The sequence below is a fragment of the Salvelinus namaycush genome, chromosome 15 (genome assembly GCF_016432855.1).
Source record: "Salvelinus namaycush isolate Seneca chromosome 15, SaNama_1.0, whole genome shotgun sequence".
NCBI lineage: Eukaryota > Metazoa > Chordata > Actinopteri > Salmoniformes > Salmonidae > Salvelinus > Salvelinus namaycush.
In genome coordinates this window covers 14,701,383-14,713,658 of record NC_052321.1, presented here as the reverse complement: position 1 = coordinate 14,713,658, position 12,276 = coordinate 14,701,383, and the positions used below count along the sequence as shown (strand labels likewise).

Here is a 12,276-nt window from a genome sequence, read left to right as displayed (position 1 = left end):
AACACATGCAGAACAGGTAGCCTAGATTCAATATAGTATAATGATATAATTACTTTCCTTACATTAATGACATTGGAAACAGGATGTACCTGAGTTCAATTTCTAGCCTCAGGGCAAAGGGAATATTTATGTAAATAAGGTATCTGTTTTACATTTTTTATACGTTTGCTAAAATGTATCATTTCTAGAAAACTGTTTTCGCTTTGTCATTATGGGGTATTGTGTATAGATTGTTGAGGAAAATGTTTTATTTAATATATTTTAGAATAAGGCTGTAACGTAACAAAATGTGGAAAAAGTCCGGGGGTCTGAATATTTTCCAAAAGCACTGTAAGTGTATGTAAAAGTACATAAATAATTAGCCTACATGTCAAAGTGTAGGGGAGAGCCTATGTGTATTGGCTACAGCCTGTCATATCCTGATATGGGGGAGGAGCCTGAAAATGTAGCCAAACTTTAATGAGACTATTAGTTACATTTAGGCAAGATGCCAGTGACGTTTGACAAATATAATGTAGGATCATGATTAGTATTAACGTCTAAAGGCTTGAATCTGTCGACATTTGCTGTACACGACGGTCCCTAGTCCGGAGCCTTCAGCGACGGTCCCCAGTACGGAGCTGGAGACTGACTTGCCTAGTTAAATAAAGGTGAAAAAAATAAAATAGGCTAGTGATTTTGCTTTTTGTTACTCATCTTGTTGGCTGTCGAAAAGTAAATGTGGACAGTTCTTCTGACATCTTCAGTATGCGCCATGGCTGTTGATGCCTCCGGGAAATTTGAGACCTGACTGAAACACCAAAAAAGTGTTTTCACACAACTCTCTTAAAAACACAATTATTCCCATTGAAGAACCACTTTGGGTGTTTCAGAGTTCTTCCATTCTGTTTTGAAATCAATTCAGTGTATCAGAACACTTCCATTGGGTTTACATTTAAACTCCCTCCAAACACCAGATCTCAGCTTAGGTGCACTACTTTTCATGGTTTTACTACACAATTATAGTTTTAATGAGGGGGTCAACATTTTTCCACAACACCCCTCTATAGATGTAGAGAGGCTGGAATAAAGAGAGTGAGAGGGAGAGAGAGCTAGAGAGAGAGTGAGATAGAGAGCAGCGGCGGCCACTGATTGGCTGAATACCCGGGGAGCCAGATGGTTGGGGTTGTCAACAAAGCAGCATGACAGAAATATGATGCCAAGTTTTAGAACTACCTGTAGTTTCTTTGAGAAGATGTATAAAGTGATCTGTGCATTTGAACAACAGCATCAGTACACCTACACTACATTTCCAAAAGTATGTCGACACGTGCTCGTTGAACATCTCATTCCAAAATCCTCCACTAGATGTTGGAACCTGCTTCCATTCAGCCACGAGCATTAGTGAGGTCAGGCACTGATGTTGGGTGATTAGGCATGGCGCACAGTCGGTGTCCCAATTCATCCCAAAGGTGTTCAATGGGGTTGAGTTCAGGGCTCTGTGTCCACACCGATCTCGACAAACCATTTCTGTATGGACCTCGTTTTGTGCATGGGGGCATTGTCATGCTGAAACAGGAAAGGGCCTTTCCCTAACTGTTGCCACAATGTTGGAAGCACAGAATCGTGTAGAATGTCATTGTATGCTGTAGTGTTAAGAGTTCCCTTCACTAGAACTAAGGGGCCTAGCTCGAACCATGAAAAACAGCCCCAGACCATTATTCCTCTTCCACCAAACTTTACAGTTGGCAGTATGAGAGCGGGATTGGGGAGATGAGAGAGAGACTATTTGCACATAATATAATATGACATTTGAAATGTCTTTATTCTTCTGGAACTTTTGTGAGTGTAATGTTTACTGTTCATTTTTATTGTTTTATTTTACTTTTGTTTATTATCTACTTCACTTGCTTTGGCAAGGTTAACATATCTTTCCCATGCCAATAAAGCCCTTAAATTTAACTGAAATTGAATTGAATTGAATAAAGATACAGTAGATAAAGAGAGCGAGAGAGAGAGGACGAGAGGGAAAGGAAGAGAGAGTGCATGAGAGAGAGAGAGAGAGAGAGAGAGAGAGAGAGAGAGAGAGAGAGAACGAGAGAGAACGAATAAAGGGAAAGATGTCAGCCAACCTGACTATGCAGCCATGGTGTGGTGTATCCCATCTTGTTAGCCGGGATGATTTCTGCGCATCTCCCACTTTAAAAGAATGCAGTTGTATGCTTTGTGTTCAAAGGAAAAGTCTCTCCGGAGTTATAGCCTTTATTAAAGCATTAAAGCATTAAAGTCCTCTTATATGTGGGACTCTTCCCTCTCCCCGGAGACAGTTTTCTTTTCTTAAATCAACTATCACGCTAGTGTTAATATATATATATATGGCCCGGGTCCTCATTGCGCTATGGGCCGGCGGTGATATAAAACATGTATATCCTGGACTGGTAATTGTATCTTTAGTGTACTTGAGTAGAACAAATGTGTTTCTCCCATGGCTGTGCTAATGTGATAAAGGGAAAAATTGGCAGTTCATCAGAGCTTCTGCTGAGACGGGGGGCAGGGGGAGAGAGGGATGGAGGGATGGAGAGAGAGAAAAGGCTTGCTGCTTCCTTGCCTCTGTACCTCCTTTACAGCATCAATAGCCACCGTGTGACTCTATTCCACCTTTCTATATCCAGTATATTCCCCTCTCCCCGTCTCTTTTTCTCTCTCTCTCTCTCTCTCTCTCTCTCTCTCTCTCTCTCTCTCTCTCTCTCTCTCTCTCTCTCTCTCTCTCTCTCTCTCTCTCTCTCTCTCTCTCTCTCTCTCTCTCTCCTCTATATTCCCGACCCTCTCTCTCCTTCCCTCTCGCCTCTATACCTCTTTCTTTGTGTAAATACTGGATATCTTTATCCTCCTCCCCCTCCTCTCTTTTCAGACAGTGATATTTCACTCCTCTCTTGGCCCTGGCCCTGCTTTATACTAAAACCTGTGATAATGTAACAAATTATAAACAGGAAAACATTTCTGCTTCATTTAAATGATAAGAGTCAGTCACGAGGAGAGGACGAGACAGGACCATAAATAAAACATGGAGAGGATTGTGTGTGTGTGTCGGTCCGTAGCCTCATCCAGCAGCACAGGAGTATCTCTCCTCATGATATCCCTTCTTCCCTCCCTCCATCCCTCCTTCCTCTGTTGAGTGTCTCTCTCCCCTCTGACAGCTCTACCGGCCCTGGAATGAGAGTGTGTTATCAGTGAGTGGTGTGTCAGTCACAGTGGGGTAGAGGAGGGGAAGGGTAGAGGAGGGGGCTGAGCTAGGTCAGCGAAGGCAGCGGGGGCTTGTTTGGAGTGTCAGAGACACAGGCCTCTGTATCCTGTGCGTGCGACGTGTGTGCGTGCGTGTGTATGTCAGAGTCGGAGGCCTCTCTATCCACTGTGTGTGTGTATGTGTATGCATGCGTGTGTGTGTGTGTGTGTGCGTGCGTGCTTATGACAGGCGCCTCTATTGAGCTAGTGTCATCTGCAGGGCAGCAGGAAAGGGCATCTGTTCTAATGTTCAGTCCTAATACCCACTAATATCATACATCCTAATAGAAATCTTAAGCTCTCCGTCTGTTCCCGGCCTGTTTGCACAGTAATGTATTTACACATCCTCAGCTCAATGCATTTATTGTAATACGCTCTGGATAAGGCTGTCTGCTAACTGACATCAATGTAAATATAGAATAATGCCCTTCCTCTGTGTGTCGAGCATACTAATAAACTAATGTAGTGTAGATCTGATACAAACCTGCTCGGATTCACTCCTCTGAATATCTTCTGTTGCCAAAGCAGCCCATATGGGATCTCATTTAAAAACATCTGTCGTGTCTTTACTATGGATTAAATTATATCACATGCTATTTTATGAAATCAATTCTCTGTAATTAATATTACCTAATTACCTTAATATTACCTATTACCTTAATATTTCCTAAACTAATCATGTGAATGTAATTAACTAGGAAGTCGGGGCACCACGGAAGAATGTTTATAGAGCTATTGTCTTCCGAATAAACTCTTAAAGACCTGGTAATCTTTTATATCAACAGCAGTCAATTATTAATCGTCACCTTATTTAGTCTCATCTGAACGTCGTAAAATTCTTGGTTATCTTCACGAACCCTGGCTAACAAGTTGAATCAGCAATACAACATTTGGTTTAATTATGTATTTACTAAATACCTAAATAATCACACAGAATTACATATACACAGGATGGATCATACATTGATGACTAATTATGTCATAAAAGAAACGTCCCTAGCGGACGAAACCGATATGACGGCTGGTTACACAAAGAAAGGGGATTGGGTTTGAATGAAAGCGCGGGAAGACTGAGGAACAAAAGGATTGGGTCTCTATCGGACCTTATGAAGCTATGCCATCGTAAATACAGAATCTTATGCATTCTAAATATCCGCCCATTCGGTAAAAGGAATACCCAAGAAATATATTTACTCTGAGCTGCGCTTCGATAGATTTGTCGAAGATGGAAGGCTGGGTTGCCCAGCAGAGAACTCCCTTGTCCTTTGAATAATATTTTTGGGCGGATACGTTGTAGTACCCTGTCGTTCTGAAGAAATTGTCCGTCCTTTCCTAGGCCACGCACGTTTACAGCTGCTGCTGATAACTCGACGTCTAGGATGTATCACTTCTTTAGTGAATAAGAGTTCAAAGTTCATACCAAGTTGCCATACTATAAGCTCATGCTATATTCTGGTTGGTGTAGTCAAATTCATCCATCCAGCGTGGCGATCGTCACCTCCACGTTGAAATTCGGCCCCTTCTAAATGTATGGACATCGGTCCCACGTCATCAGGAACACAAGGTTAATTTCCTTAGGTTGTAGTTGTTCAACCATTCGCAATCAGAGCTCACGCTGAGGTTGGCTTAGTTCGCCGTGAATTGGGTCAAGGGGGCTCTTATAGAAATGTAGAAAAGGGGTTGGTTCATCCTTTCCAACCAATGCCTATTCACGTGGGCGTCGCCACTGATTGACATTTTACTTATGAAAACAATTCTCTCTTTTTAAAAGATAAGATTACATTTAATCTTTTCACAAATAGTTTCATATTTCAACATTTAAATTGCACAACAATTCCATGTGAATCTGATAACTAGAATGTGTAGACTTTCCAAGATACAGTTTATGTCATCCTATCATCAGTAATAATGTCTCAGACGACAACTGATCTGACATCATATTCTTTAAGTACCAACGGACACTTTCAACTGGTTGGATTACATAAAGAGTGTTATTTTCCCCAATCTTTTGATGTTACAATACTCTCTCTATGTTAACAAAGGGCTTTCCACGAGTCCATTCTGTAGAGTGGAGAGAAAAAGGGGGAAAGGTATTTATGGAGGGTCATAAACCTCTCCCAACAGGGCAACATCATGACACAGCGTATAAGTAAATATTAAGTAAAATGTCGGGATTTTCCCCGAAGGGAGGGAATAAGCAGGAAATCCGGAATCCGCCTATCAGGATTTCTGAAAAACCTGGGAATTTGGGAAAGTTACAGGAATTTTGCAACCTTATAAAGGCCTATAATGTTTGTAAAGGTAGTCCATACAAAATTACAGAGAGCTAACTGGGAAATTACTCAAAAATTACTCTAAAACAGATTCACACAACAGGAACAGCCTTATCATTCACACTGACATAAAGCCTCTGCTAGTTACTACCTTAATGACACTTCATCATGTTTCACCATCTCTCTCTCGCTCTCTCGCTATCTCGCTCTCTCTCGCTATGCTCTGTCCCTACATCTGTCTGTCTGTCTACCTGTCTGTCTGTCTGTCTGTCCCAGATCAGAGTCCACAGCAGATACCTGACTCCCAACCCTGCCTTATTACATCAGCAGATAAACTAATGGGTCAGCGGGACAGGTCAGACAATCGGACATTCTACCACACACACACACACACATACATACACACACACACACGCACGGACGGACGCACGCACGCATGCGCACACACACACACAAAACGTACACACATACACTTACACACAAACACACACTGAAAGCGGAGAGCTTTTAAAGCTGTTTGTTTGCCAGTGTCCAGTGATCGGTGCTCAGTGAGTCATTAAAAGCTTTCCACTGCCACTGGCCAGGCCTTGGGTTAATCTGGGCCTGTAAAACACACTGTTCTACTGCACAGCTACATTCAATGGACTGGTTGTGAGAGATGACGTGAGAGAGAGAAAGGTGAAGGAGGCAGATAGCCTACAGCTGAGAGAGAGACAGGTAAGAAAGACAGGTGATAGACAGGTGTTAATCTGGGCAGCTCTCTACAGCACCTGCTGTCAATGGGACAGGTGAGAAATACAAGTGAGGGAAAGAAGAAGAAGAAGAATCTCGAGGGTCTCTTGAAGCAACAGTAGTTGAAAAAGAACGAAGGCAGCAAAGAGAGGTAAAAAAATAAGAAGAGAAAAAAAACATTTTCTAAAACGAACAAAGGAGTGCTGGTCGGGGTTTCAAAGGGGTGCGTGGCTCTAAGCAGGATGAAGCTCTTCCCAATTCATTTACATCACCATGACAACTCTTCAGATCTCCACGCACGCCATTGGCTGGTTACAGATTCCAAGAGCGGCCTTCTCTCTACGTCCTTCTCTTTCTCCGTCTTTCCGTCTCTCTCTCTCGCCGTCTCCGCAGTCTTCAATCAGCCGTCATGAAAGTGCAAGTCTTAAGTATCTTTCAGACAGACCGTTGTTGAGTCGAGCCGAGCGCCGCCTTGCCTTCATCCCCAAAGACGTTTTGGGCCAGACTTATTTCCCCTGCACCTTTTTCAACTCCTCTAAAGAGGCGAGGAGAGAAGAGGTGGATAGAAAACACTTGAGAGAGAGGGGGAATGTGTTAGAAAAGAGAGAGTGGTTTTATCTGTGCTACCACAGAGCATGCTAGCCAGACACAGCAAGAGGGGGAGAGGGGGATAGACATAAACATTTTGAGAGAGAGGGGAGAAAGAGAGAAGAGAGGGGAGAAAGAGAGAAGAGAGGGGGACATTGAAGGTCTATGAACATATTTCTCTGGAGTTTTGATCTAAATGGAAGCAGTTGCTTTGACTGTGTTTGTGTTTTAATATTCATGGCTGGGGTTAAGAAGAGTGGTTTTGGTCAACAGGAAGCTCATTTGTGGCTTAGGTTTTAGAATTAGGGGATTTCTGGTAGGGAAATAAACTGGAAGATTATCCCTGTGTGTAATTCACTCAGACTGAATCGTGAAGGCTGCTGGGCTATACATCTTACTCTCCTTCAGGGACAGGATCCCCACACTGTTAGATACTCCTTATAAAGCTTGTATCAGGACAAGGCAAGGACCAGGAGATGGTCAAAACTTTGTAATTGAAATGTTAACTTTTTAACACTTCACTGTATAAAACTGAATCAAAATGTGTCAAGCACAGAATAAAGTACGTACAGTGTCAAGGACAAAGTAACATTGAGTTATGTTTGATCCACAGAATAATTGTGCATTCTAATTGGTCCACAGGTGCATGGCAAAAGCGTCAGTCTCTTCCTGGATGGACTGGAGGAGGACGGCACGCCCTTTGACACTCGACCTCTGACCTCACCCATCTCTGACATCAGAATGGACAGTACCATGAGAGTCGGACTGAGCTCTAACGGTAACAACAAGATAACACATGATGCATATATACATTACTTATAGTACATGGTATGTACACCTGCCTAGGGAAATACCATGGAAATACATGGTTGTAGGAACAAATTTCAACATGTAGGTAGATCCATGCAATCTAGGGCATAGATCTACACCCCCAGGGGGGTTATGAGCTAAGAATCACACAGGAAAGTGTTTTGAAGTGAATATGATCAACTGTGTCAGATATTTCCTTTACAGCCTCCATCAGGGTCAATAGAAACACACTGAAAATGATCGACAACAGAGATCGAAATCTTTAGTGCACTGGTCACCGACTGATCGACTGGTCGATCTTCAAGGCATTCCTAGTCGATCATCAAACATTTCTGTAGAAAAGCCAATGATAAAGGCTTACATTCCTTTTTACTGGTTGTGCTGTTGGCGGTAGGTGCACTTGATTCAGAAGCCCTGCGCACCAGGCAGGCAAAGTGTTCCATTTTGAACCATTTCATTTGTCTGAAAAGACAAACTCCGCCTACCCAGCGGACCGGTAGCTCTGTGGCTAAATCGAGTGCTCCTACTGCGCTGGCCAATCGGATAGCTCAAATCACACTACAGCTTCCATGACCCTGGCCACAGCAAAGTTTGATAGGAGCCTACATTAGATTTCATCATTTAAAAAACCATGACCAGAGCCAGTCTGTCAAAGAATACAGCAAAGAGCTGCTGTTTCTATGAGTGAGTTCATGTTTAAGTTTTTATACAGCAAAGAGCTGCTGTTTCTATGAGTGAGTTCATGTTTAAGTTTTTATACAGCAAAGAGCTGCTGTTTCTATGAGTGAGTTCATGTTTAAGTTTTTATACAGCAAAGAGCTGCTGTTTCTGTGAGTGAGTTCATGTTTAAGTTTTTATACAGCAAAGAGCTGCTGTTTCTATGAGTGAGTTCATGTTTAAGTTTTTATACAGCAAAGAGCTGCTGTTTCTATGAGTGAGTTCATGTTTAAGTTTTTATACAACAAAGAGCTGCTGTTTCTATGAGTGAGTTCATGTTTAAGTTTTTATACAACAAAGAGCTGCTGTTTCTATGAGTGAGTTCATGTTTAAGTTTTTATACAGCAAAGAGCTGCTGTTTCTATGAGTGAGTTCATGTTTAAGTTTTTATACAGCAAAGAGCTGCTGTTTCTATGAGTGAGTTCATGTTTAAGTTTTTATACAACAAAGAGCTGCTGTTTCTATGAGTGAGTTCATGTTTAAGTTTTTATACAACAAAGAGCTGCTGTTTCTATGAGTGAGTTCATGTTTAAGTTTTTATACAGCAAAGAGCTGCTGTTTCTATGAGTGAGTTCATGTTTAAGTTTTTATACAGCAAAGAGCTGCTGTTTCTATGAGTGAGTTCATGTTTAAGTTTTTATACAGCAAAGAGCTGCTGTTTCTATGAGTGAGTTCATGTTTAAGTTTTTATACAGCAAAGAGCTGCTGTTTCTATGAGTGAGTTCATGTTTAAGTTTTTATACAGCAAAGAGCTGCTGTTTCTATGAGTGAGTTCATGTTTAAGTTTTTATACAGCAAAGAGCTGCTGTTTCTATGAGTGAGTTCATGTTTAAGTTTTTATACAGCAAAGAGCTGCTGTTTCTATGAGTGAGTTCATGTTTAAGTTTTTATACAACAAAGAGCTGCTGTTTCTATGAGTGAGTTCATGTTTAAGTTTTTATACAGCAAAGAGCTGCTGTTTCTATGAGTGAGTTCATGTTTAAGTTTTTATACAGCAAAGAGCTGCTGTTTCTATGAGTGACCTTATGTTTAAGCACTGTCAACACTGTTTTATTCAACACTATTACAAAACATAAAACATGCTTCTCCCTACTTCCACTTGCACTTCAGTTGCAATGAATGAGTAGGCAAGTGTATGGATAGCCCTTCGTTTTTATTATTATTAGCAGCTCGTCGTGTCTATTTTAATATCTCTGGTCATAGGAACAACATGACATGTACATGAGACATCAGGTGGAAAATGGTGTCCCCTCTCTCTGGTCAGTCTCACTGGAGGAAAGGAAGGAGAGAGCAGGGACCGTGAGAGGCTGACCCTCTGCTGCTCTCTCCCTCCCTCCGTTGTGACTAAATGATGTGTTCAAAACAACTGTGAACTTGGAAATCTCAGACTTCCGACCTCAGTGCGTTCAAGGCCACTGTGATCTACAAAAAAAACGAGATCCGACTGGCAAAAATCCCTTTGAACGGTCATCCAACTCGGAAACTTTGGCATCTTTATCTGAGCTCTGACTTTTCGGATATGACTGACGTCATGATTTGACCTCGTTTTTTTCCCAGAGTTCCCAGTTGTGTTGAAAGCACCATGACAGATGCAGGCACAATCAGTCCAGTAAAATAAAAAAGCTAATGATTTGCTAATTATTTAAATGTATCCTCAGCTGTGCCTCTCAAGTGCTACACCAACTAGATCTCGGCTTTTTGACTACGAAAGTGATCTGGACTCAGAAAAGGTTGGGGACCACTGCTCTAGTGTAAAGTAATGATCAATGGTTTCAGCTACACAGTCATACTGCTCGTCTGCTATTGAACAGTGTTTTACACTCAGATAGCATTTGATCAGCCCATGATTGGATCATATTAGTGGTCAGCAGTATTGTTCACCCACACTGATCTGTGCCGTAGATGCTGACCAGGGAATTTAATCAGTAGAATGTTTATCACACTGGGTTGACCCCAATTAGTCGACTGGTCGATTGTTTGGTCGATAGGCTGTTGGTCGACCAAGATGTTTTTTAGTCGAGCAGCAGCAAATATACACTATACCGTTCAAAAGTTTGGGGTCACTTAGAAATATCCTTGTTTTTGAAAGAAAAGCAATTTTTTTTGTCCATTGAAAAAACATCAAATTGATCAGAAATACAGTATAGACATTGTTAATGTTGTAAATGACTATTGTAGCTGGAAACTGCAGATTTTTTATGGAATATCTACATAGGCCTACAGAGGCCCATTATCAGCAACCATCACTCCTGTGTTCCAATGGCACATTGTGTTAGCTAATCCAAGTTTATCATTTTAAAAGGCTAATTGATCATTAGAAAACCCTTTTGCAGTTATGTTAGCACAGGTGAAAACTGTTGTTCTGATTAAAGAAGCAAAAAAACTGGCCTTCTTTAGACTAGTTGAGTATCTGGATCATCAGCATTTGTGGGATCGATTACAGGCTCAAAATGGCCAGAAACAAAGTCCTTTCCTCTGAAACTCGTCAGTCTATTCGTGTTCTGAGAAATGAAGGCTATTCCATGTGAGAAATTGCCAAGAAACTGAAGATCTCGTACAATGCTGTGTACTACTCCCTTCACAGAACAGCGCAAACTGGCTCTAACCAGAATAGAAAGAGGAGTGAGAGGCCCCGTTGCACAAATGAGCAAGAGGACAAGTACATTAGAGTGTCTAGTTTGAGAAACAGATGCCTCACAAGTCCTCAACTGGCAGCTTCATTAAATAGTACCCGCAAAACACCAGTCTCAACGTCAACGTGAAGAGGCGACTCCAGGATGCTGGCCTTCTTGGCAGAGTTCCTCTGTCCAGTGTTTGTGTTCTTTTGCCCATATTAATCTTTTATGTTTATTGGCCAGTCTGAGATATGGCTTTTCTTTGCAACTCTCCCTAGAAGGCCAGCATCCCGGAGTCGCCTCTTCACTGTTGACGTTGAGACTGGTTGAGACTGGTGTTTTGGTGTTTTGTTCTGTGAAGGGAGTAGTACACAGCGTTGTACAATTAGCCTTTTAAAATGATAAACTTGGATTAGCTAACACAATGTGCCATTGGAACACAGGAGTGATGGTTGCTAATACTGGGCCTCTGTACGCCTATGTAGATATTCCATAAAAAATCTGCCGTTTCCAGCTAGTCATCTACATCATTAACAATGTCTACGTTGTATTTCTGATCAATTTGATGTTATTTTAATGGACACATTTTTTTTTTCTTTCAAAAATAAGGACATTTCTAAGTGACCCCAAAACAATTCACACAATGAAGTTAGAAAACAATGAATGTGCACAAATTGGTGGAAGAGAGCGCATTCTGGAGAGATGTGCATCTTAGCCACAAGCGGTACCGGAGTGCCAAGTCTAGGACAAAAAGGCTTCTCAACAGTTTTTACCCCAAGCCATAAGACCCGGACTATTTGCATTGTGTGCTCCCCCCCACCCCTCTTTTTACGCTGCTGCTACTCTCTGTTTATCATATATGCATAGTCACTTTAACTATACATTCATGTACATACTACCTCAATTGGGCCGACCAACCAGTGCTCCTGCACATTGGCTAACCGGGCTATCTGCATTGTGTCCCACCACCCGCCAACCCCTCTTTTACGCTACTGCTACTTTCTGTTCATCATATATGCATAGTCACTTTAACCATATCTACATGTACATATCTACATGTACATGTAGCCTCGCTACTTTTATAGCCTCGCTACTGGATATAGCCTGTCTTTTTACTGTTGTTCTATTTCTTTACTTACCTATTGTTCACCTAACACCTTTTTTGCACTATAGAGCCTGTAAGTAAGCATTTCACTGTAAGGTCTACACCTTTTGTATTCGGCTCATGTGACAAATAAACTTTGATTTGATTTGGAATTGACTTAAATTATGTCAATTAG

The 12,276-nt window shown here is 41.6% G+C and overlaps 1 protein-coding gene across 1 annotated transcript in view; it reads left to right on the top strand.

The window, feature by feature from the left end:
* The window catches only part of LOC120059784 (usherin-like), a 201,418-nt gene that overhangs the window by 41,089 nt on the left and 148,053 nt on the right, over positions 1–12,276 (top strand). Inside the window, exon 4 of the mRNA XM_039008832.1 lies at positions 7,497–7,632. Within this exon, the coding sequence (XP_038864760.1) occupies positions 7,497–7,632 (136 nt within the window). The remainder of the gene's footprint in view (positions 1–7,496; positions 7,633–12,276) is intronic.